Source organism: Macrobrachium rosenbergii, chromosome 12 (genome assembly GCF_040412425.1).
Source record: "Macrobrachium rosenbergii isolate ZJJX-2024 chromosome 12, ASM4041242v1, whole genome shotgun sequence".
Classification (NCBI taxonomy): domain Eukaryota; kingdom Metazoa; phylum Arthropoda; class Malacostraca; order Decapoda; family Palaemonidae; genus Macrobrachium; species Macrobrachium rosenbergii.
Genome location: NC_089752.1, coordinates 25,556,379 through 25,583,000, shown reverse-complemented (window position 1 = coordinate 25,583,000; position 26,622 = coordinate 25,556,379). Strand labels below are relative to the sequence as shown.

The 26,622-nt window shown below is 37.3% G+C and overlaps 1 protein-coding gene across 1 annotated transcript in view; it reads left to right on the top strand.

Annotated features, from left to right (window-relative positions):
- LOC136843977 (protein argonaute-2-like) overlaps positions 1 to 26,622 on the top strand; it is a 564,386-nt gene that overhangs the window by 474,055 nt on the left and 63,709 nt on the right. The window contains exon 15 of the mRNA XM_067112994.1: positions 19,441 to 19,466. Coding sequence (XP_066969095.1) covers positions 19,441 to 19,466 — 26 coding nt within the window. The remainder of the gene's footprint in view (positions 1 to 19,440; positions 19,467 to 26,622) is intronic.

Genomic DNA, 26,622 nt, shown 5'->3' with positions numbered 1-26,622 from the left:
CAGGAAAGTAACTTCTTGAACCCATGGAAAATAAAAATTTTGAGATGAGAGCTAACATCAAGTTCCTGACCAAGCTTGATTGGAAACCAGGAAAATTATTGAAGCTTTGGTAACAAGTTTATGGAGATTCTTCTCCATCTAAATCAGTTGTTTATGATTGATAAAGCGATTTAAGGATGGTCGGGAGGACCTCAAAGACAACCCAAGAGAGGGAAGACCATCGACTGCAAAAATGAAAGAATTGTGGCTTTGGTGCAGAATCTAGTGGATGAAGATCGTCGGATTACTATCGATATGATAGCTAATGAAACTGGGATCTCCCATTGTTCCGCATTTTCAATTTTAAATGAAAATCTTGGTTTGAGTAAACTTTCAGCACGTTGGGTCCCAAAAGCGTTGCTTAAGACCAACTGCATCAAAGAGCTGAACTTTCTCTTGCAGTTTTAACGAAGATTGAATCAAATGAATCAGAGTTTTTTTGACCGGATTGTTACTGGAGATGAAACTTGATCCATCAATATGACCCAGAAAGTAAAATTCAATCAAAGCAATGGTTACCAAGAGGTTCAGCTGCACCAGTGAAGTTCAAAGTGGCGAGATCTGCCCAGAAGGTTATGGCAACAGTGTTTGGGACTCCAAAGGACTGATTTTGATTGGTTTTGAAGGACAAAAACAATCACGGGAACTACTACAAAGGTGTTTTGCAAAAACTGAAGACTGCATTGGCTAAAAACGTTGAGGAAAGTTGCACTGCAGAATTTTTGTTCCATCATGATAACGCTCCAGCACATTCATCAAGGGTTGCAAGAGAAGTCTTTACGGAAATTTAGTGGGAAACTCTTCCACATCCTCCTTATAGTCCTGATCTTGCTCCTTCAGATTTTTTCCTGTTCCCAAACTCAAGGAACACTTAAGAGGAGTCCGGTTTGAATCTTTGGATGCTGCTAAACATGCAGTTTCAACATGGTTTAATAGAAAGGCCCCAAATTTCTACAAAGAAGGGTTGCAGAGGTGGAAACAGCGCCTTGAAAAATGTATAGAGTTAGATGGTAGATATGTAGAAAAATGATGTTTGAATTTCCTTAAATAAAGAGTATATTGAATTTTTCCCGGAACTTTTTGACTTACCCTCGTACAACAGTATAATATGAAGATAAAAAAGGTTCATAAAACACTGTTTGAATGTTGCAAACATATATTTCGGGAACTTCCTTCTGTGCCCCTGTTCTCTGGTAAAATATGGACAGATGATGTGTTACAAGAGCATATATACTGCCACACCTATATATGCTTTGTATATATACTCTTGTAACACATCGTGTGTCCATATTTACCCAATGAACAGGGCACAGAAGGAAGTGCTCAAATATATGGTTGTAATGCTCAAATTGTGTTTTTATGGGCTTGTTATATTATATATATATTATATATATATAATGTATAATATATATATATATATATATATATATATATATATATATATATATATATATATATATATATATATATATATATATATATATATATATATATATACAGACAGTCCCCGGTTTCTGACGGTTTCAAACTTACGACGTTCGAGTTTACGCTTTTCAAATATATTCATAAAAATTATTTCCTGGGTTACAACGCATGTTCCAGGTTTACGACGCTGACAACGCCCATCCGACGGAAGAAATATGGCTCCAGAATGGCAGAATGGTCAATTTTGGAGGGTTGTCTGTTGAAAAACTCAATGTAAATGCAGGATAAATTGTTTTCAAAGGCACCCAAAGGAATAAAGTAAGGTTTTTTACGATTTTCGACGGTATTTCAGATGACGCCAGTCTGACGACGATCGGAAGAAATATGCATCCAAGACAGCAGAATGGTCAATATTTGGAGGGTTTTCATTATGAGAAACTCAATATAAATGCAGGATTCATTGTTTTCAAGACACCCAAAGGATTAAAAGTAAGGTTTTCTTACGATTTTTCGACGGTATTTCGATTTACGCCAGTCCGGCGGCGATCGGAAGAGATATGCATCCAAAACAGCAGAATGGTCAATATCTGGAGTGGTTTTTATTATGAGAAAGTTAATATAAAATGCAGGATTCGTTGTTTCAAGACACCCAAAGGATTAAGAATAAGGTTTCCTAACGATTTTCGACAGTATTTGGCGACGCCAATCCGACGGACGATCGGAAGAAATATGCATCCAAAACAGCAGAATGGTCAATATTTGGAGGGTTTTATCATGAGAAACTCAATATAAATGCAGGATTCATTGTTTTCAAGACACCCAAAGGATTAAAAGTAAGGTTTTCTTACGATTTTCGGATTGGTATTTCGGATTTACGCCAGTCCGGACGACGATCGGAAGAGATATGCATCCAAAACAGCAGAATGGTCAATATCTGGAGGGTTTTGTTGTGAAAAAACTCAATATAAATGCAGGATTTGTTGTTTCACGACACCCTAAGGAATAAAATTAAAGTTTTCTTATGATTCGCGACGGTAATATTTGGGATGACTCGGTTTCCAACACATATGACGGAAGAAAATTTACATTCATGGATTTTTCATAGAGCAATATTCACTAAATTACTGATTTTTATTTATTTTCATGACTAAATACATTTTTTATGATGAAAAAATATTTACTAATTTTAAAATATTAATATTGAGTAACCACAGCAAAGTATTGATAAAAGTTAAATTAAAATCCCGTGAAATCATAAACTGCTTACCGATGTAATCACTTCATTCAACCTCTCTCTCTCTCTCTCTCTCTCTCTCTCTCTCTCTCTCTCTCTCTCTCTCTCTCTCTCTCTCTCTCTCTCTCTCTCTCTCTCTCTAATAATTCACGAATAATGTCACTTCTGTGATTTAAGTAAGGCCAAACGCCCATATCTCTCTCTCTATTGCATATATCCTTCAAAAATATCGATTATTGTATGTAAACATAAAAATATTCTAAAATCCCATCATCGGCAGTGACAATTTTTTTTTTTATTGCTTTTTTGAAGGCTTATGACGATACCGACTTGGGGGATTAGAATTAGCCAATAACAGAGCCTCGTAGCAACCCCTTCTCTCCATGACGATACGCTATTGGCTGCAGGACTGACAGAAGCCAATAACAACTTGTAACATCCCCTCATCCCTTCCCACCCTCCTTGACGACATGCTATTGGCAGGAAGGGTGGGATTTTAACCAATCACAAAGCTTGTACCTCACGGGCTTTGCATACACTATAAAGAGCGTGCGTAGTATTTTTTTTCTCTCTCTCACCAATGTGAGAGAGAGAATGACTGCATAATATTTTTCTAACAAATTTTTGGGAGATGACGACTAACTATGCTTGTATGATATATAAATGACTTACCTAATAAGAGCTAATTTTCAGATATTAATAAGATTAAATAATAATAATACAGCATACTGAAATTACAACATTTATGCATTTTCAAAGCAGACTAAGGGCAGAAGATCAGTCTCTCTCTCTCTCTCTCTCTCTCTCTCTCTCTCTCTCTCTCTCTCTCTCTCTCTCTCTCTCTCTCTCTCTCCAGCACAAGAATGGCTGAATGTAAGTCGTAGTGGTAATTCATTCTCTCTCTCTCTGACTGGAAAAGGGTACTAGTGTTTAAGATGACTTTGAAAAGATATTAATATAATTTCAAAGATTAATACAGTAGTAACAGGATAATAACTAAGCTATATTTGATGTAGGATGATACTTAAAAGTAAAAATGGGAGAGCAATGTAGTTCTGTAACATTCCAAGTCTTTTCTGGTAGATAAGTGATGAGGCAGTCTCTCTCTCTCTCTCTCTCTAGCTTCAAAACAGAATGGTAAAATTTTGGAGGGTTTTCATGAAAGACTCAATAAAAATGCAGGTTATGTCATTTTCAAGATACCCAAAGGATACTCAAAGGATTAAAGTAAGGTTTTCTTACGATTTTCGACGATTTTTCCGTTTACGACGATTTTCGCTTACGACAAAGGTCAGCAGAACGGAACCTCGAAAACCGGGACTGTTTATATATATATATATATATATATATATATATATATATATATATATATATATATATATAATATATATATATATACGTGTTTTTAATTCATCCCTCGTAGTCCACCAGGTAAGGAATTGAAATTTCTGGACAAAAGCGCTTCTCAGTTAACTTCTAGGCTAGCTTTAGTGGCAGGAAGGAAGATTTTGCCCAGAATTTGAACTCACATAGGCCTGAGAAATCCCCCCACATCACCTGACCTGAGGTAGAACAATGACACACCTTAGCTTTCCCCCTTTCACCCCCATCATGTTATTTGTAGGTGCAGCTAGTCCCTTAGTGCCAAGGGACGAAAACAGGCTGTAGGTAGACTAGGAGCTTAACCCTTAAGTCCCTAACCATAAGACCTATTTTCCATATCCCCTTTTGCTGGCTGTGTGACTTTTTGCTGATGACTGATGCCCAGGGATTGGAAGCAAGCAGAACAAGGGAGCGCTTTCAACTCGGGTAAAACATGACACTCCATACCTAGCTAGCGACGTGTGAAGTCGCGCCCTTCATCTTCTTCCCCTGGTGGAGGCTAAAAAACTTGGACAGCCAAGCCCCACATATTGAGAGCTCAAAACATCAACAGGCATAAGGTACGTCAGAAGCAATTAGTCTCCAAACCAGTTCTGTTTCTCTCTGTGAATTTCTCCTTTATATTTCCCGATTTTTCACTTTTCATTCTCCTAAACAAAGCCCCTTTTGTTAAGCCAAATCTACCAACAAAGCAGCCCATAACTTGCCCCATGACTTGTCCTAACTGCAACTTAATTCAATTCAGTGATCAGTATTAAATTATTCCCACCATAGTGTTAACCAAGGGCTAATAACTTAAGCTGATCCATTACCTCCATAGTGCATAATTTTTCATGTGAGAGAAATTCTTTGTACTATAATGCTAATCCTGGATTCCTTTTCCAGGAGTCTGGCTACTCTTCTGCTCAGTTGACCCAGCCTTGTGAATCAAATCATCTTAGGAGTACTGCCATTTTGCTAACCAAGAAAGTCTGGATAGCAGTCCCCCCATTGTGCACAAGAGCCACTTAACTGAGATTAATTCAAGCCTTATTACATTTGCTAATTAGACAGATGCTATTCACATCCTTGTAATTTCCATTTTTTAATTTTGATTGCCTGCTGGATCCTCAGTTCCAGATTCATTTTTTGATTGCCTCATGTGTAAATAAATTCATTTTAACGTAATCAGTGACTCATTTCCCATGGCGACCTTCCATTCTCTAATTCAGTTGTTGAAAATAAGGAAAGTCACCACTCAGCTCGTCATTTTTTGTTACAATTTGGTGTCCTCTGTTGGCCCCTTTGGCAGTGTGTAAATGGAAAACCCCTTGCATTCTTCCAACAAGACCCAATCTGTAAGATATACACAATATATATATATATATATATATATATATATATATATATATATATATATATATATATATATATATATATATATATATATATATATATATATATATATATATATATGAAGCGTCTACAACTTAAAAAAACGTCGTTTAGCCACAATTCAAAAACGCCAGAAAACTAGTTTGAAATTTTTCTTTTTCTACTGTAGAAACTTTAATTTTCAACTTACAGACAACTTCTTTATACCAAATTGAAGCTTCAAGTACCATCTTTTATGACTGTTGTAAAGAAAATGTAATAAACTGCATAAGTTTATTAGTAGCTAGTGAATATTTACAATAAACTAGATTCATGCTGTTTAATGTTTCTTATTTTTACTAAATATTTCCATAAAACTCAGCCTATATGATTGTAATCACTTACAAATTACTTTATTATTATGGAAACTAAAAAATTAAAGTGTCTGTACATTAAAATAAGCTTCCTAATAAGTGTAGTTACTTAAAAAAATGCAATAGTTTAGTATGTGATGTTTGGGTACCCGTTTTCTGTAATGCGCTGTCAGCTGAACAGAGTTACCAGACCTACTCTACGGTTGTAACTCATTCAGCTTACTCATCCCATGATAGGCAACAAGAACACACATACACGCACAAACTTCAACACTTCACTGTATTTTTTATTTTGTGTAAACTTTATAGTCAATGCTTAGGTGTGATTGAAAATCTTTCTATACACTCAAGTATCATAAAATTAATGTCAACCAAAGTTTTTATCATTTTAAACAATAATAGTTAATATTAATTTATCATAGGTACTGTCTATGTTTTTTGTGTTTGTAAAGATAAAATAATTCGGGGCATGATTATGAAATGTGATTAATAAATATACTTCAAAAGTACTAAAACTATTTTGTGGCTGGGTGAAATGGAAACACAGACTCTGTGATAGAGGTAAAGGTTTACCCTGGAGATGCATAAAAAAAGTAACGGACTGGACTGACCACCCTATCTCAGATGTTTGTTTACCTGGGAAGATGAATAAACAAAGTAACGGAGTTAGTTGGGACCGAACGGCGAGAAAGACACATTCGGTTTCATTCTTACCATATAGAACTAGTAATGAAAGTGGCAATGAGTTCCGTGAGATAATGCTAAAATAATAATATATGAGTTACATAAGAATAAAAATACTACCTGCAAAAATTTGCTTTTCCTGATTATTTTGGTTTTCGATCCTAATTGTGAAAATATTATTGTCTTTTCATTATTGACAGTTAATATTGTCAAACTTCAGAACTATTATTATTCCATTTCTATGATTATCAGCCATCCTACAGCTGCCAAATTTACTGTTTGTTGTGTACTGATGCTTTTGCCTGTAGTCGCTGTTACCGAAACTTAGGGTTTATTTTATTTTATTTTATTCTTCTTCAGATGAATCGAACCAGCCTGTTCCATTTCATCGTCAGCAAAATAGCTTTCTGTATTTTCTCCAAAATAATCTTCCCAAAAACCTACCGAGAATGTCTGTATTTGCAACAGAAGGAAATGGCGTTACCACGGCGTAGCTGTCACTAGATCAGATCCCGTATTTTGATCATTCTGTCTGTCCTCTTCACTATCATCATCGCAACATACACTATTATTTCGATTTTTCATGGCTTCACAGAAAATTTCATCTGATCCACTTGTTTGTAATTGTGAATTGTGAATTGTGAATACTAGAGCAATCACTGAATAAATCGTGGGAATAAACATCTTCACGATCACTATTATCAGCATTGTCATTTTGCTCATAATCTAATGCAGATACTACCGAGTTTTCAATGTCTTCATAAAATGTCTCGTCTGAATCTGTGAATCTCTGGCCCTCGGGTAGATTAGCATAAAAGGTGCTGTCTGTTTCACTAAAATTTTCCTCACAGGAATCACGATTTTCATCAAAATCTCGAATGGCATTTTCATTATTTTCCTGAGTATCAAAAATTTCATCAGATTCATATACTATTACGGTCTGTTCTAAGGTGTTACAATCCAACTCATTTTCCAAGGTGCTACATTCACATTCATTTTCCGAGTCTGTAAAGCGTTGGCCACTTGACCAACATGCACATGGTCTTTTGTCTGACGATGACATTAGTAACTTGAAATCCAAGAGCAAACTAAGGGTGTGTGATGAATGCCAGCCAACTTACAAAGTTCCAAGCATCAGGCAACGATTATGAAACCAGTGGCGGTCAGTGTTTGCTTATAAATTACTCGTGATCATAATGTCGCTAACGTTTCAGCTGACTACGTTGTTTGTGGTTTTTCTCCCAGACAGCTCTCCCTGATGATTAAGTATTAATGATTATTTTGTACTTATTTTACCCAGTTTTAGTAATAATTATGTTTTAAACTATCGCAGCCTGAATGCAAACCTGATGATGTCTAGCGATTTTTCTACATAATATCAAGTAGAAAATAATATATTATTGTAATTGTGGTATTTAATCTTTAGAGGACTGCTGAAATAATAGGAAGGAAGAACTAAAAATTTAATTCAGGCCTTATTTCAGATAATAAGGAAAAACACATACATTGCTATACTTCCGGACGTAAAGAATAATGATAAAAGTGTTATAGGTCATCAATACTAAACACAAAATACAATGCAACATGTTTAATTCAATATAAAACATATTACACAATGGGTACTCATGCATGAAATATTGATAATAGTATTAATTCAGTACGCATTACACTATTGCTGTATTCATGCACGCAATATTTATAATAGCAGTAATGATACAGTACACATTACACTATTGCACTACTCATTCCCGGAATATTGATAATAATAGTAATAATAATAATGTTAAATAAATTAAAAATACCACAGCAGAGCAATGGAACAAATACATGAAAAGTTTGCAAATATAAAGTAACAATTATTATAATGCACATTTTCATAATAATAGTTTTATGATTAATTTCCCTGTAAATCTGGTGCTGAATGTATAAATTTAGTGTTTATGCATGAAAGTACTCATAATTAGATCATGTTCTGGTTGCTGTAATTTTACTTAATAACAAAAAATATTATTAACACTCGTTCTCTGCAACTAGCAGTATATATTCTTTTTCTTGTGCGATTGCAATTTGGGGTCCTTTTCGTTCCGGTTCGTCAACATTATGGCAATCAGAACGCATATTGAGTTCTCATGACATCTTCATCACGGAGGATAGTGTTGTCAGGGCTGTCAGCATCCCTCAAGTTAATGTCGTCGTCTGAGTCGACATTAATCTGCTGCTGCAGTGCCATCAAGGAGTATTGCCGCTGTAGTAGATCATTGAACCATTCCCTCTGTTCGGTGCTTGGAATCATCGGGAGTAGGGTTGCAAGGGCTCCACCTCTTCCTGGTGAGCATCCTTTCACCATCAAACTTGCATGGCAGCACGACTGATGCCAACCCAACTTGTATTCCCTCGCCACGCCCTCGTCCTTTACGACTCTGCCGGCCCTTCTGGAGGTTGATGTAGGTGGTATTGTCAGGTCGGTCGACAAGGTCGAAGTCTTTCTTCACGAAGAAGCCTTGTTTGTGTGAGGATTTCATTACAAATTGCCGTGCTTTTGATAATAGCCCTGCAGAACGATTCGTGACTACATCAGCAAGCACCTTAATATCCACAAAATGTTCTCTTGTCATGTCATATACATTGTATATTGACTTGCATGCTGTGCGTATCAGTTCGCGGTATAGAGGTACACTGCAGATGTACGCTTGTCGCCGCAGCATCAGTTCTATTTGACCAAAGGCATGGTCACAGGGCATGAAGGAATGCCCACTTACGAGGAAAATAAATTCCACCTCGTAAGTAAATTTTTCTGTATCTGTTGCAGCATTAACAGGACGTTGAAGATATTTTTATTTTGTCCTGCACAATTATCTGCAAAAATTCTCAGTTGCTTAATACTGTCTTCTCCTTCTTCCCTCTCACTATTTGTAACCAACGAAGCAGGCAGCTACCAACTTCGTTTGGACCCCTTTTGCAACTGTTTCATCCCACAGGAACATGTTACCCTTGTTTTTGGTGATGTCAAATATGCAAAAATTTAATAACCACAGCTTACTTGTATAATATGCCCTATTAACAGGCATCTTTGGGCATGGTTGCTGTTGCTGGAGATCAATGGCAATGTAACGAACATCCGGGTCGTGGGGCTCTTTCAGAAGCTGTAGACCTTTCTTTGCGTCTTCTTCGTGATTCGTCATCTCTTCAACAATCTCTGCTACTTTATCCATGTCATCTGCTTCCTGTGCCGATTCCTTTTTATTTTTAACAGTGCACATTTATTACACTCATCAGTTCTGGGTGGGGCAAATGAAATATTATAAAATGTTGAGAATATTTTCCGAAACATTTGTTCCTTTATGGTATGCTGATCATTACCATTCTGGTGCATCCACTCCTGATACTCAGCAAATAGTCCAGTAACAGAACCCCCAAAAGGCAAATACTGCCTTAAAGGAAACTTGGCCTGAGTGTAATGGCTTGAGACCACAGGCAATAACTTTATAAAGTCATGTACACTCGGCAAGGAAAGTGAAGATACAGTTTTTTTAAATCTTCGGACATACAGTATATTGCTCAATAATGTGACATCTGGCAACTTTAGAAAGGGGAGGAGCTTCTGTCTTAGTGTGTTGGTTTTTTGCTTGACCTCCTATAACTTTCAATCATATTCTACGATTCTGACATCATTGATACTAAATGTAGTAGTAAGTTTTTACAGTATTCGTTCGTTGTAATTTGCTGCGACAGTTCTGAGCAAAATAAACATTTTTCGACGTAACCTACCAATTAACCTTATACAAATGAATTTATGACACCACAATGAACGGAATGCTTGCATAATCGAAATCGATCTTCCAGTGAAATCAAGAGTTAAATTTGAGCAACGTGGGGAACAATAAAGGAACGAATGCAATGTTAGAGAGAGAGAGAGAGAGAGAGAGAGAGAGAGAGAGAGAGAGAGAGAGAGAGAGAGAGAGAGAGAGAGAGAGAGAGAGAGAGTTGCTGTTGTGTAAGCCTAGGCCTATATGTAGAGCTACTCATTTCATTATTTTTTTTTTTAGAGATTGAGCGATACTATATTTGTATAGTATGTTTTTGAGAGAGAGAGAGAGAGAGAGAGAGAGTTGCTGTTGTGTAACCTAGGCCTACAAGAGCTACTCCATTTCATTATTTTTTTTTTTTAGTGATTGAGCGATACTATATTTGTATAGTATGTTTTAGATGGAGAGAGAGAGAGAGAGAGAGAGAAACTATTTAACGCAGAGAGAACGGGCAACGCCAAGAAACATCCAGTTACTTGTGTTTTCCGCTGAAGTGCTCCACACATCATAGAGAACGCTCTTGCAGATTTAAATAGATTTGGTCAACTTACAGAGCTGTCGCAACATTTACTGCCATTAATTCCAGCTGACTTTTAACACCTGAAATACAAATATGAATGTGTGAAAATTAAAGAAATTGTCACTACCTCGTATGATGATGCAATAATAAGCCTGTCCATAACGGAAAACGAGTAAATATTGCCGTTTGATAAAGAGTACTACACCGAGATATTCACACACTATCTTTTAGATTCTATGAAGAGTCATCTGAGAAATTCTGATTACTTCGGACATGCTTGGTGTTTTTAAGTATCTGAACGTTTTTGTTTTGCAGATTTAACATATATGATATAATTTGCATTGTATTTTCATATTCTAGAGTAAATTTACCGAGATTATGTGTTTTCTGTAAGAAAAAAATAAAAATTCGATGAACGAAATCTAAAGAAAACTGTATCTTCACTTTTCTTGCCGAGTGTACATAATCTAAAACTTGCGCCTTTAATTTATTAGCAGGATCACGCTTGCCCCTTTTATCAGTTGGCACAATCCCAGTGTGGATCTTAGCTTTTTTCCATTTATTTAAAATCCATGATAATTTGCGTTCTTTGATGCCATGAATGTTCATAAAACCAACCCGACACACTTCAAAAACAACACCAGTGTGTGTTACACTGTACACAATTTTGCTTCCTCTTAATTGTAGCTTTGGTCGTGTACTTCCTCTTGAAGGGCAATTTGAGAGAAACACTAATTTAAATATTCATTTTGTTTATCGTAATCCCCGATGTCCCAATATGCCTTGAAAATGTCTTTGATTTTTCCCATTCCCAACTTTTCAAAGCACCCATCTTTACAGGGTTGTCCTATTTCCCTGGCTGGCATCACTTTCTTTGTTTTCATGCTTATGTATTCTTGGCCAAGGCTTCTCTTCATTTTCGAAACACTAGCAGCCCAAGATTCTACTTTTCGTTCTCTTTTTCGGCCTCTTTTTGAAATACCAGCACATGATTGAGATTCACTTCGTCCCCTTCTGGTATCTCTCTGAGGCACAACACCACTGGGACCCTCCCCTGGGTCATCACCAATTACATCACCACTATGTGCTAATACGTCGTCTTGAATACTTTCTGCCATTTGGTAAAAGAATTTTAAACGGAAAAGAACAGAGCGTGAAGATTCGTGGACACAAGTCAGGATTATCACGCAGTAATGAATGGTCAGCTTTCTATAATTAATAGGTTTGTAGATAGTACCCTGGTCCTTACTTAAAGATAACCAAACAGGATCGCTCATTATTTTCATTTTTATTGCATATATTGACGGTTGCCTGAATTAATTTCCCATTATGATTCGATGATTAATGCCAGTAGTCTTGATCACTATTTAATCTTAAAAAGTTAAGTACAGAAAAATTTTCAGCTGCTGCTGAAGAGTAAGGGACGGACATTTTATAATGATAAATTAATACTTATAAATTTAGAAACATACCAGAGGTTAAGAATCGGGCCTGTTTCATTTTCAGATGGGGGAAACAGGTTTGTAGTGTAAAGGATATTCACCCATATCCATCTGGTAAAATGGACTGAAAATCGCACAACATTATGTTCGTCTTATTTGCTTCCTTCGTCCCGAATGATACGGTCTGTAACCATTGTACCATGACACATTCTTCCTTTGGACATTAAAATTGTCATTGTATTAAGTAATAACAAAAACATTATCATTATGATTATTAGTAAAATAAGGCAATAAGTACCAAATTATGGAATATTCTATAAAAGTTGTGCGAAAAATACTTGAGAGCAATGGAAGTAACGCTTTAATTAAATACTGTGCTGTCAACCAAAGTGGTAACACTGTTTAAAGGGAAGCTATAAACAACTACACGTGACTTTGGGAGAGGCTAGCAAACCTGTGATTGGTCCATCCGCGCTCTTTCCCCAAACATCCCCAGACTCCAGCGGAGGTGAGGAGAATAATCAGACGGATGGGAATTTCACTCTTATGTTTGAGGCCAAAAAGACTATTTAGAGTTGGAAAATTAGCAAAAGCAGACTTGGACATGAAAATTTAGGGTGTCGTGAACCACGTTTTTATATAATAAAACGATTTTTGCCCAAGTGTGGTGAATCGACGTTTTTGATTGTAGACGCTCATATATATATATATATATATATATATATATATATATATATATATATATATATATTATATATATATGTGTATATATATATATATTGTTACATGTGGGGCTTGGCTGATAAGTTTATTAATTCATTAACGTAATTTATAAGGCCCTGAGTGTCAAGGACACATGTAACCTGTCAATTAAAGCTAAAATTTAACCTCAAAAACAGACAATTATTTGATTTAATAAGGTCGCCAGTTGATAAAAAAAACCCGACAAAGAAAGAATATGTAGTTAGCGAGGAGATTACATGAACTATTGCCCCCTTCGGACACAGTCAATTTTCCTTGTGCTTCACATAAGGTTTTAACACAACGGATTATACCGTACGCAATTTAGTACCAGTAAAGGCTATTTCTCTTCCGAACAATGGGATCGAGACACAAGGCTGCCTGAATGCTGAAAATTACTTACTTAACCTTCCCTAATTCCTAATTACTGCACGGGAATAGTTTAGTGTCGCTAAGCAATATTAGTTATTCTTGCACTCGACTTCATGTAAGTAAATTGGGTACGTGGGTTATACGTAGATGGTGGCGAATTGGGAAAACAAAGGAACTGAAAATGCAGAAAGAGATACTAGCGAATCGACGACAATTGTCAAATTTCAAACTTACCATGGATGTAGGTTGTTTTTGCATACAACGGACGATCAGGAGTCTTGAAATGGGCCGTCGTCTCAGCTCACTAACATCAATGAAGACAGTAAGAGGGCGAGTACAAAGAAGTTAGTTATACACAATGCGTGTGTCTCGCACGCAAGCAAATCTCTCTCTGACCTCTTTTGGTCAAAAACAGGGCAGCTGCAGCATCGGAGGCCTTCATCCATCACCCCAGGTAGTCTGAAAATTTGACAGAGACATCGCCGAATGCATAGGACAAAGCAGAAGAATGCTTAAGACCACCCTTTACTAGAGGTTATTGGGTGAAAACCCTCTCTGTGGGTTAGGCCCCTAATGCTAACTGAAGACGTTACTTTTTTTAAATACCCAGCCTCCCTTAGCATGGACAGATACGTCTTCCTGTCTTTGTTAGAATAATATTCATACAATAAAATGCATAGAGGGCGAACACCACAATATTTATAAAAACTCCCTCCCTTAAGAGGGCCTTCACTCCCTTGTGTGTGTGAAGGTCTGTACTAAGCAAGCTGTTCGCCTCTATTAGGTTACTCTTCTCCCTGAGCAGATTTGTCTCGTGCAGCCTAACTAGCTATGGAGCTACCTAACTCTAGATAGGATATGAGCTTTGATCATTATATTACAGAATTTTAACTGTACTTGAAGGTGCTTTTGGTTATTTCATACTACCTCCTATAATCGTGATGTTTTAGACCTAGCCTAATAATACATTCTATGGTATTCCCTAGCCTAACCTATCCTAACCCGACCGTAGCACCAATGTAAGGGATAGTGTACTAACTAAATTACAAGGTTTTTTCAGTATAATTAGTACCGTATTTGATGGCTTATAAGACGCATGCCTGCATAAGACGCACCCCAATTTCAGCAGGACATTGAGGGGAAAAAAATAAGGTTTCCTAGCCTATGCTCATATTATTTTGGTAAGTAAAAACTGTAGTATTAGGTTATCGTATGCATATTGTTTCTTACCAACAGAATCAACAAAAACATTAATAAAGAAGTTATTTACCATATTTATATTTATCAAAATATGTATTATACAATCAGCCATTTACTACGATCGAATGTTTATTCTGCTGCTGAAAGCTACCTCATAGGTTTACCAATAGATTGCAACACATTCATTTGTAAACATTGTTCTTACCGCAGAATCAACAAAAACATTAATAAAGATGTTACCTACAGTAATATATGTTATATATATCCATTATATATTATAAAAGTATGCAATCAAGGGGTAAAATCCAATAAATAAAAATGTTTCCTATGTAACAGCTCAAGTCTCGTGAGCAACTGAACAAAGCCATGTTATTATTCTTAAAAGAGAATGCTAGCAGGAGTTACGAAGTATCAACTCAACGAAGCCTTGTTATTATGCCTAAAGAGAATGGTAGCAGGAATTGTCAACCACCAATTGATCGAAGCCATGTTCTTATGCGTAAAGAGAATGGTAGCAGGAATTGCCAACTACCAACTGAACGAACCCTTGTTATCCGTAAAGCTCTCGAGATAATCACCAATAGGTGGCAGCACACGTACTGTAAGTCTGTAAATGTGGATTGCGGTGATCCGCTGTAGACGACGATAATGATATTAACATTTTAATGAAAATATCGATAACAACGTAGATATTGATTATAATACTAGCAGCAGTAATTGCTGTGATGGTAAGTGTGATAATGATAAATAATTATAATAAACTTTGTTTTTTAATAGGTTATTAGGATAACACCGAATGTTAGGCTAGGCTACAACATCTACATAACGTTTCATGTATATTTTCGGCCAAAATTCTTAAATTTTGAGCCTACATTATGTACATAGGATGCAGGGGGATTTTTTAGGCCATTTTTTTTGTTAAAAAAGTGCGGCTTATACGCCGTGAAATATGGTAATTATTGGTTAATACATGAGGTTTGCCTCATATGATAACTGTTTGCCTCACTGAGGTCTTAGGCCATGCATAGTGGCTCTTTTCACAATGGTTCAGATTATCTGATTTTAGTTACATTACTTACGTGATTACTGCGGCTTGATGGTAAGTGGAAGGGACGAGGTTACTTAATTTGGTCTAGGCTGTGTATGAGTAAGAGATCACACTGGCTACCTCCTCTGGGCAAGGGGCCAGGATCACTCTATAAGATGGTAGGGCACTGTGTCGTGAGGGTACTAGTGCCAGGATGAGCTCCTGGCTTGGCAACTACTGGGGTCTCTTCTGCCCTTTCTTCTTCTTTGGGTTCCTCCAAAGCATATCTGTGTCAGATCTAGGAGGTGATGAGGGCACCGACTATGGGGAAAGGCCAGAAGGGCTAGCAGGTGTGAAGTCAGGGGTAACTTTTGAAGCTACAGGAGGGCTCCCTACTCTGACTGCTGCGACAACCGGAGCAAGAGCGATCTCGACCTCTGTGTCCGAGGAGGCCAGTTCCTGGTCTCCCAGAGAAGGTGTAACAGTTTGATCCTCCAGGGGTTCATCCTCTGGGGACAGATTTGGTGAAGAAGAAGTGTCAGGTGCCGGAGGCTCTCCAGTTGCTATGATTAGGGTTGTGGGGAATCCTGAATCTCCCGGAGGAGGATCCGCCTCATGATTTGGACCAGGCACAGGGTCCTTTTCAATTAATGGCTCAATGTCCGTGCCGGACGGAGCGTGGCACTGCTCAGTGCTCACAATTGGCACTGGCAGCGGGGAAGGGTCAGGCATGCCTGACAAGGGGTCCGGAGATATAATAGCTCGCGGATGTCTTGAATTTGGCTGCGGCAGAGATTCCTACCCCAGCTGGAGATCAGAGCCTCTCAGAGAGTCTTGCTTGGGGGCGTCCACTGGACGTTGCTTACTTGGGCAGCTCTCCCAATTTGTGGAGTGGCCTGTCCACTGGGACATCCTACAGTGGTACTGCTCCTCCTGAACGTCTCTTCGGGGAGAGGGAGGACCTCTTTGTTGACCGGAACTTTGTGAATGGAGAGGGGACTAACGGTTTAGTGTATGCCCCTTCCGCTGGCCACTTCGGTGGGTGGAAGGTGGGTTTTTGTCCTGATCGGGTTCTCCTACAGTCTGGGCCTCCATGGAGGAGGTAGCGTGGCTGCGAAGTGGCGTTGGTGAAGGGCTTCCTCAGAGAAGGTCCCAACCCAACAGGAAGTCCACTCCGGGCCAAATTCCACCCACCACGCCAAGGTGGTGGGGTAACGTGCCCCAAGGTGTTGTGACCTGGAGCTTGACCGTGGGAACAGTAATGATGTGGCCCTCTATCCACTTCATCTCCCACCGGGTTTTCTCGTCAACCATGGCACTGGCTGGCACTTGGGCTCTGGAGATCAGGCTAATGTCTACCACAGTGTCTGCTGTGACTGGAAGGGTCACGGGCAGGCTAGAGCTCTTAAGAGGGGCCACTGAGATGAATTGGGTCTCCAGTCTCTCGGGGCAAAGGATCTTGTGCGGCCCGGCCGCAGAGAATAAGGTGCTAATGAGGTTGACGAATTTGGTGGTGGGGACATGATGTGGACAGGCCGGATGTCCAGCACTGTAGTGGCCGGCAGCACCACAGGATTTGCACTGGCCTCTTGTAGGGGCTCGGTGGCCTGCAGTAACTGTTGGTGGAGAGGGTTGAGTGGATGAAGAGGGATAGGAGTTCTGGCTGGTAGTAGGAGGCTGTTTATTTGTGCCTAACTTGTATCGGCAGTCAGCTTCAGCGTGCCCCACCCTCTTACAGTGGGTGCACGTAGGCTTGCTTGGCAGCCCATTCTTCGGGCAAGTTGAGCTTGAGAGGTAAACAGGTGGCACGATGCATCTCTGAGATGTGCTGTGAGACTGGTTGAAGGTTTCCCATGAATCAGCCATGTGGCAGGCTTCCAGATGAGTGGTGGGCTGCTTATCATTTAGATATACAGCAAGGGGCCCAGGCATACATTGGTAAAGGTCTTCCAGCATGGTCCGATTGAAGAGGTCCTCAAATGTAGTGCAAGACAAGGAGTTGAACCAGCGGGTACCAGACTGGGGCTTGTGACAGGCCCGTTCCGTCCAGGACCAGCCGACTTCCTTGGCAAGACCTTGGAACCTCTGTCTCCATTTCTCCAGGGTTATTTCGTAGGCCTTAGTGATGACTCTACGAACTTCAACCATGTTGCCTCTCTGGCTTTTCTCCAGTGAGCGACGTGCTGCCTTAGCTTTTCCTTCCATGTGCTTGACTAGTACTAAGGCCCTCTCTGTCTTGTTGGTGCTGTAGTTATCGAAGAGTTCCTTGATTTCCTCCAGCCAAGCTTCTGGCTCGTCTTCATTCCATTTGGGTACGAGGGAATTGATGCTCGAGATTGGAGCATTTTCCTTGACCCATGTGGCGAGGTCCAATCCTGTGAGACCTGCTGCCATCCCCAGCTCCATGAAGGCTTTATAATTCTCTGCTGCGATGGTTCTGGTGGGGAAAGGTGTCTATCTGGGTCGACTGGACGTACTTGGGCAGCGAGGAAGTGTCCCTTCAGTGATGTGGTACACTTTCAATAGGGTGGCACTATGGTTGGGTGTGCTGTGTAAAGGTCACACTAGTGGCACCAGACTTTTCTTCTGTGTTTCTCTTGTCTGGTTTTATGTTCTTTTGTCTGGTGGCACTATGGTGCCAGTGCATTCCTAGGAACCCTTTACTTGAGTCCAATTAGGCTATATTTAAGGAAATGCACTGTACCCCAGCAGAGTGTAACAAATGAGTGAAAGAGAAAGGGAAGATAAAAGAGAGAGAGATGTAAGCAATTCGGTTGATGACAGTGCTTAAGATTAGTGGCACTGTGGAAGGAAAATTGAATTTGTGGTTGCTTTTTAAGGCCCTCGTGAGTGTCTGGTCCCAGTACCCACTGTGCTACAACCCCCTTCTCATGCAGAGGAGGAAAAGCTACTGTCTGCTTAGGTCTGGATAAAAGGCCTCACTTGTGACCGACAGTTTATAACTGTAATTAATCTTAACTTGTCCTCATCGATGGTGGGACAGAGGTGTTTCTGATTATTTGGTTTAGTTAAATTAATTATCCCTGTGTCTGCCCGAACTCTCTTATGAAGAGGGTTGCATACACTCAGTTAGGTTGAGTGAATGCTTACTTGAATATATGAGAGAGAGAGAGAGATTTTTTTTTTTTTTTTTTTTTTTTTTTTTTTTTTTTTTTTTTTTTTTTACAATTGTAGCTTTCCTGGTAGCCAAGTCGGACGTCTTACACTGAGGAGTTCAGAGTAAAATTGTAAGTTCTTTTCTTATATGATTTTTTTACGTCGGGTATTTGTACAGGAACTTGTTACTGTATATTTCCTAACTAAGACCTATCATTCCCTGACTAAATTATATCTTGTTTTTATCTATTATATGGAACCCTGTCCTATTCTCTATCTGTCGAAGTCTATCTGGCTAAGATTTTGCGAGGGGGATTACTAGGCACAACAATGTACGAAGTGGCAAGAAGGCAGGAGCTAAAAGTGACTGGGCGCTCAGGCCAATCACACAAACAAAACAACAAAGGTTTTAAGATGGCGGACACGGGAAGTGGTTAACAAAGATGTCAGGTGAATCCCGTTAGCATAAGCAAATTCAAACCAGTGCGCTAGAAGCGGGCTTGGCGGATGAATACACTACTCGGGAGGCGAGGTTTTTCTCTTTTCAATTGAATTACCCAAAGCACTCGAATTCCGCTCACAAAACGAATGAAGCAAATGCAGGAATACAGATTTACTCTAAATTTACCAACAATGCAAAGGATTTTACGTTAAGGAGATGGAAAACAAAATTACTATGCTATGCATGTTTCTCTTTTTACTGTCTTTCTCGCGTGGAACTAGCGCTGCCGAGACAAGGGAGTAGATTCGTGACATCCTGACGGGACTCAATTTACGTTACTTAAAAATGCAAATTATTATGAAATTAACTATTGCTGTTTGTTTGCTATTTTAACCCTTAAGGGACGGCATAATTTATCAATGTGCAGCACCCCAGACAGGGCAAACTTTGAGGTCGGCAAAATAAAAAAAAATCACATTAATGGGAAGAGAATGACATGTACATTTACATTGTATAAATAAATAAATCCTAAAAAATTTTCCCTACCTTCCACGAGAAGTTGAAAATGGCTATTTACAACTTGTGGGGCCACATTTACAAGACCATTGTAAATTTTACCAACTTATATGTTTTTTCTAATAAATAAATTTATTGTATTTTGTAAAATTATTACTGCTCACACAACATCAAAACAGATAAGAAATAAAAGCAGTAACAAATTTTTTTGCATATTTTTTGAAAAATATTCATGTAAATTTACAAGAAGGAAGATTCAGTAGCTTTTTTTTTACTTTTACATGCTTTTTCAGGCAGTCCCCGGTTTACGACGGTTCCGGCTTACGACGTTCCGAGGCTACGACGCTTTTCAAATATATTCATCAGAAATTATTTCCCAGCTTACGACACGTTCCGGGGTTACGACGTGTCGTACGCCGATCCGACGGAAGAAATTTGGCCCCAAAACGGCAGAATAATCATGATTTGAAGGTTTTTTATGTAAAACTCAATAATAATGCAGTTTACGCGTCGTTTCAATGCACCCAGAGCATTAAAAGTAAGGTTTTCTTATGATTTTTGACAATTTTCGACGATTTTCCAGTTTACGACGATTTTCGGGTTACGACGCGGAGCAAGAACGGAACCCCCGTCGTAAACCGGGGACCGCCTGTATTTCTTTGCAATTTTCTTTGTAAAATTACATTTGCAACCGACATACTATTGTAAAAGACAAAAACAAAAAACAACTCCAACCCCTTCATATTATTTACAAGCAAATTTACAAAAAGACTCATATGGGAGAGAGCTGCTGTACTTTCCACCTTGAAGTCACAAGCATTACTGATGGCTGTGGCAACTGCCCCAACTCTCACGTCTGTATAAAAGTTGCCATTAGTGAATTTATAGCATATAGAAGTATTGGCATCTCTGTTTCTATGCATTATTACAATAACAGTGCTGCGTAATACTGTTTCACACTGGGGCTCAATCCGTCCACCTCCCCAAACCTGTTTGACTTCACACTGAGGTTCAATCCGTCCCTTAAGGATTAATGACACAGGGTTTTGACATGATTCCCGCTATATGAACAGGGTTTTGACATGATTCCCGCTATATGAACATCTATTAATTCCATCACGCTCGATTGAGCCCCTTTGGTAGTGGTGAACGCGGTTTACTGACTTTGAAATTCAACGAACTCCACAAATTTTTTCCCCTACCTACGAGGGACACGTTAGGCACACGTTCTCTGTTCTTTATCTTGCACTAGTTAACTCGTTCAAAAATCAATATCATGCATTAATCCTTGGCCAGGGAAAATAGCAAAATATTAACAATGACGATAACCCGGCCCACAATCTTCGCTGGAACGTACAGCCACGGTATCTGAACGCGGCAAAAGTGCTTCTTTTTAAGATTTTGCAAATTCTTAATTATACTGCTGTCAATGCACACTTTCCTACCTACACTAATTTCTTAATTATAGCTGGTATTATTATTATTATGCCTTTGCTGTCTCCTTGTTTGGAAGAATAGCATTAAATTAAAAATCTGATTTTCTCTTTGGAATTAATTTTTACTCCAGATTCTTTTCTCTTAAATTAACCCTTAAACGCCGACTGAACGTATCGTACGTCGACTAAAATTGTCTGTCGGGTGCCGAGTGGACATACCGAACGTCGACTACAAAATATTTCAACCTTCGGTCAACTTTGACTTGACCGAAATGGTCGAAAACGTAATTGTAAGCTAAAACATTCTAGTAATATTCAATCATTTACCTTCATTTTGCGATAAATTGGAAGTCTCTAGTACAATATTTCGATTTATGGTGAATTTTTGAAAAAGAAAAAACTTTTTCCTATATATATATGAAAATGTGTGCAATTTCATGTAAAATACAACCAAAAACAACCCATGGTTATAGCTTTTATCAGTTTGGAAATATTTTCATATAAATCACGATAGGTGCCAAAATTTCAGCCTTTGGTCAACTTTGACTCGACCGAAATGGTCGAAAAACGCAATTGTAAGCTAAAACTCTTTATATTCTAGTAATATTGAATCATGTACCTTCATTTTGCAACAAATTGGAAGTCTCTAGCACAATATTTCGATTTATGGTGAATTTTTTTAAAAACTTTTCCCTTACGTCTGCGCGCGGTAACTCTGCCGAACATCTCGGAAATTCGTCACTTTGTCGTAATGTTTGCACCGTTTTATATTAGTCGTTACATAAAGTTTTATATTCGAAAATGTGTGCAATTTCATGTAGAATACAACAGAAAATAACTCATAGTTGTAGCTTTTATCAATTTTGAAAAATTTTCATATAAATCACAATAAGTGCCAAAATTTCAACCTTCGGTCAACTTTAACTCTACCGAAATGGTCGAAAAATGCAATTGTAAGCTAAAACTCTTACATTCTAGTAATATTCAATCATTTACGTTCATTTTGCAATAAATTGGAAGTCTCTAGTACAATATTTCGATTTATGGTGAATTTTTGAAAAATAAAAATTTTTTTTCCTTACGTCCGCGCGCAGTAACTCGGCCAAACATCTCAGAAATTCTTTCGTCACTTTGTCGTAATATTTGCACCATTTTATATTAGTCGTTACATAAAGTTTTATGTATGAAAATGTGTGCAATTTCATGTAAAATACAACAAAAAATAACTCATGGTTGTATGTTTTATCAGTTTTGAAATATTTTCATATAAGTCACGTGCCAAAATTTCAACCTTCGGTCAACTTTGACTCGACCGAAATGGTCGAAAAACGCAATTGTAAGCTGAAACTCTTACATTCTAGTAATATTCAATCATTTACTTTCATTTTGCAACAAATTGGAAGTCTCTAGCACAATATTTTGATTTTTGGTGAACTTTTGAAAAAACTTTTTCCTTACGGCCGAAAATCTCAAATTCTTTAGTCACTTTGTCGTAATGTTTGCACCATTTTATATTAGCTGTTACATAAAGTTTAATATATGAAAGTGTGCACAATTTCATGTAGAATACAACAAAAAATAACTCATGGTTGTAACTTTTTATCAGTTTTGAAATATTTTCATATAAATCACGATAAGTGCCAAAATTTCAACCTTCGGTCAACTTTGACCCGACCGAAATGATCGAAAAACACAATTGTAAGCTAAAACTCTTACATTCTAGTAATATTCAATCATTTACCTTCATTTTGCAACAAATTGGAAGCCTCTATCATAATATTTCAATTTATGGTGAATTTTTTAAGAAAACTTTTTTTTTATGTCTGCTCATTACGAATTATGCATCATTTTGTGATAATATTTTCTCTGTGTTGCTTTGATCGTTTTACAATTTGTTATACAGTATACCAAAATCTTCACAATTTAGTGTACAATACAACGAAAAAAAAAATAACTCATTAGCTTTAACCGTTTTGCTCACAGGGCGATTTGTATACAATTATATATGAAATTTTTTTTCATGCTGTCATATATTCCAATATTTATATATGATGATGATATTTTTTTTCATTTCTGATGGTTGCATACTAAACTTCAGCCAATGACAAAAAAAGGAGCCAAAAATGAACTCTTATTCTTAAAAAATAAGCATGCTGTGATTTTTTAAAAAAAAATTTCCACTTCGGCGCTAACTCTCAAACCCCGCTGGTGTACATACGGCAGACGCTTTTGTAAACAGAGGCTCGGCGTTTAACGGTTAACCGAATTTTCGGCACCGGTAAGCAATTTTCATCACCAGTAAGCGGTTTATTAGCATTGGTAAGTGGTTTATTGGTGTCAGTAAGCAGTTTATTGTCTCTGACATCTGGTTAGCGGCGCTGTTAAGCTGTTTATCACTGCTATTATTGCCAATTTTTGTTTAGTGGCGCTCGGCCGGTAATCGGGAATTAATCCCTGTCATTAACGGGGACTGCCTGTATATATATATATATATATATATATATATATATATATATATATATATATATATATATATATATATATATATATATAATATATATATATATATATATATATATATATATATATATATATATATATATTATATATATATATATATATATATATATATATATATATATATATATATATATATATATATATATATATATATACAGGCAGTCCCCGGTTAATGTTGAGATAATAATTTCGAACTTATGCGAGGTTAGGTTCCAGAACCTCTCGTGTAAGGCGAGGATTTGTGTAAGTTTGGTATGGTCACTAAAAATGCTAGTACATGCAGTAATGCTTATTTCTAGAGTTTAAACCCTAAATATGACAAAATCATGCTGTCAAAGCACTTTCATTTCATTTAAAAGTTAGTTAATACTGTACTGTAATTCATATTTCATTCCAGTACTGAGAGAGAGAGAGAGAGAGGTGGAGGGTTGTCTTTATGTTAAATATCTCTTGAAATTTTTCATGAATTATTATGGAGACAGAGAATAACATGAGAGAGAGAGAGAGAGAGAGAGAGAGAGAGAGAGAGAGAGAGAGTTTTCTTACCTTATATATCAAAAGATGGAAATTCATGATTTATGAAGGGGAGAGAGAGAAAGAAAGAGGAAGGGTTTTTCAGTATCGTTCATACCAGTACATATTTTATTTGGTCATCAAGTGGGCAACATATTTGACCATCAAGTGGGCAACATTTTTTACCCCTCGTGGTCAGTATGTCAGTATGTAAAGATAATTGACAATTAAGTTACACCTCCTTGCTCCAAAGCTTCTGAGAATACTTGGAATCGATATGCATTCTTTTAAAGTTTTACATAATTTACTATAGAAATGCATAAGTATTGTAATTATAGCATGGAAGATATGAAAAAATTAATAACAAAGTAACGTACATTGATCTATAAAACTACAGTATACAAAACAAACATATATGCTACATATGCATAAAAAATCTCTCTTATCTCAGTGAGAGAGAGAGAGAGAGAGAGTTAGTTAGTTATACGTCAAAGCAAACATTAAATTACCAGAGAGAGAGAGATATTTACATCGACAGCTGTTTTGTGATTTTAGTATCATACAGGATTTATGTGCAAAAATAAAAATAATACAAACTTTTCATACCAGTTTTACACGTAAAAGTATGAAAACTTATAAATTAAATAAAAAACTAAACAGCCACTTCTGCAGGGTTTCTTGAGGATTTTGCAAATGTTGTGTTTATGTGAAAAAATTGCATATGCCAATTAGTTTAAGTTCCAATGAAAAGTTCATGTGTCTGTGAATTCGCACAACTCAAAACCTGTAAGATCAAGGTATTACTGTATATCTATATCTATATCAATATCTAAATACACAACCCTACTTACGAATGAGCTACATTCTGGATGGCCGTTCATATGTGAATTGTTCAAAAGTTGGTTTTTAATATGTATATACAGTAAACCCCCCGAATTCATGGGGGATGCGTACCACAACCCCCCATGATTAGTTAAAACCCTCGAAAAGTTTACACCTCCCCTCCAAAAATGCTTATAACTGCCTATCTTGAAAGTTCACATACCAAATGTACACCTTAAACTAACATCCTACATCAAATATACCATAAACTATTATCCTATTACTGTATTAATCTTAAAATGTGATATTATTGTCATTTCAAAGTCATCGTAAACCTTTTACCCTTAAAAATATATACGTACATACTTCTAACCCTTTCACTCAGTAACAGAGAGAGAGAGAGTATATCTTTCTATCATCCACTCTCCCATTCTATCTATCTATCTATCCATCTCTCACATTCTGAATATCCTTTGGCAAGGATTTTTTCCTATCTTGAAAGTTCAAATATCAAATGTATACCTGAAACTAGCATCCTACATCAAATATACCTTAAACTATTATCATATTACTGTAGGATTAATCTTTGAAATGATATTATCATCATTTCAGAGTCATCTTAAACATTTTACCCTTAAAAATATATACGTATGTACTTCTAACCCTTCCAGCCAGTAACAGAGAGAGAGAGAGAGAGAGAGAGAGAGAGAGAGAGAGAGAGAGAGAGAGAGAGAGAGAGAGAGTTGCTTACATCAGTTAAACAATTAAAAATGTCAGTACATTATATATTATGCATATCTTTCTGTCATCTGCTCTCCCTTTCTATCTATCTATCCATCTCTCACCTTTGGCATGTCTCTAGAGAGAGAGAGAGAGAGAGAGAGAGAGAGAGAGAGAGAGAGAGAGAGAGAGAGAGAGAGAGAGAGAGAGACCACGACCACTGAGTGGGCAACACTTTCTACCCTTGTGGTCAATATGTCAAGACATTTGACAGGTTACACCCTCCCCCCTCGCTCCAAAGCTTTCGGACAAGACTGGGAAAAGGATAAGGGAAAAATTTATTTAATTAAAATCTTACGAACTCTATTATTTTCTTTAATGAATTGATATTTCACTGTGTTTACATTAATATTAATATTTGAAAATTAGTAAATCATGTATTTATCATACAAAACAAACATGCATATTACATATGCATGAAAATTCTCTCATGTCAGTAAGAGAGAGAGAGAGAATTATTATTTTATTTGATGTTATTTAATCTTATTAAACTTAATATTAATATTTGAAATTAGTACTGTAAATCATTATTTTATTGTTATAGAGGGATGAATAAATTTGTTTGTATTTAGCATTTCCCAACGTTTTGAGAGAGAGAGAGAAAATGGGTCAGTGACAGCTGTCCTTTGGTGGATTAAGTACAAAACTGAGTTTTACACTCATAAGAGAATCAAATAGAACTCAACAAAGCATATGTAATCAGGCCACAAATTGCAGACAGGTGCAACAGACTTATTTCCTTTGATAATGCAAAAACTGCCTGTTAATCAAACAAGTAGATTTCTGAGAAACAAAGGAGAAACAGGATCCATAAAAAATAGGAAATGACAACAAATTGATTAAATCAGGAGATTCTTCATTCACATTTTACATAGT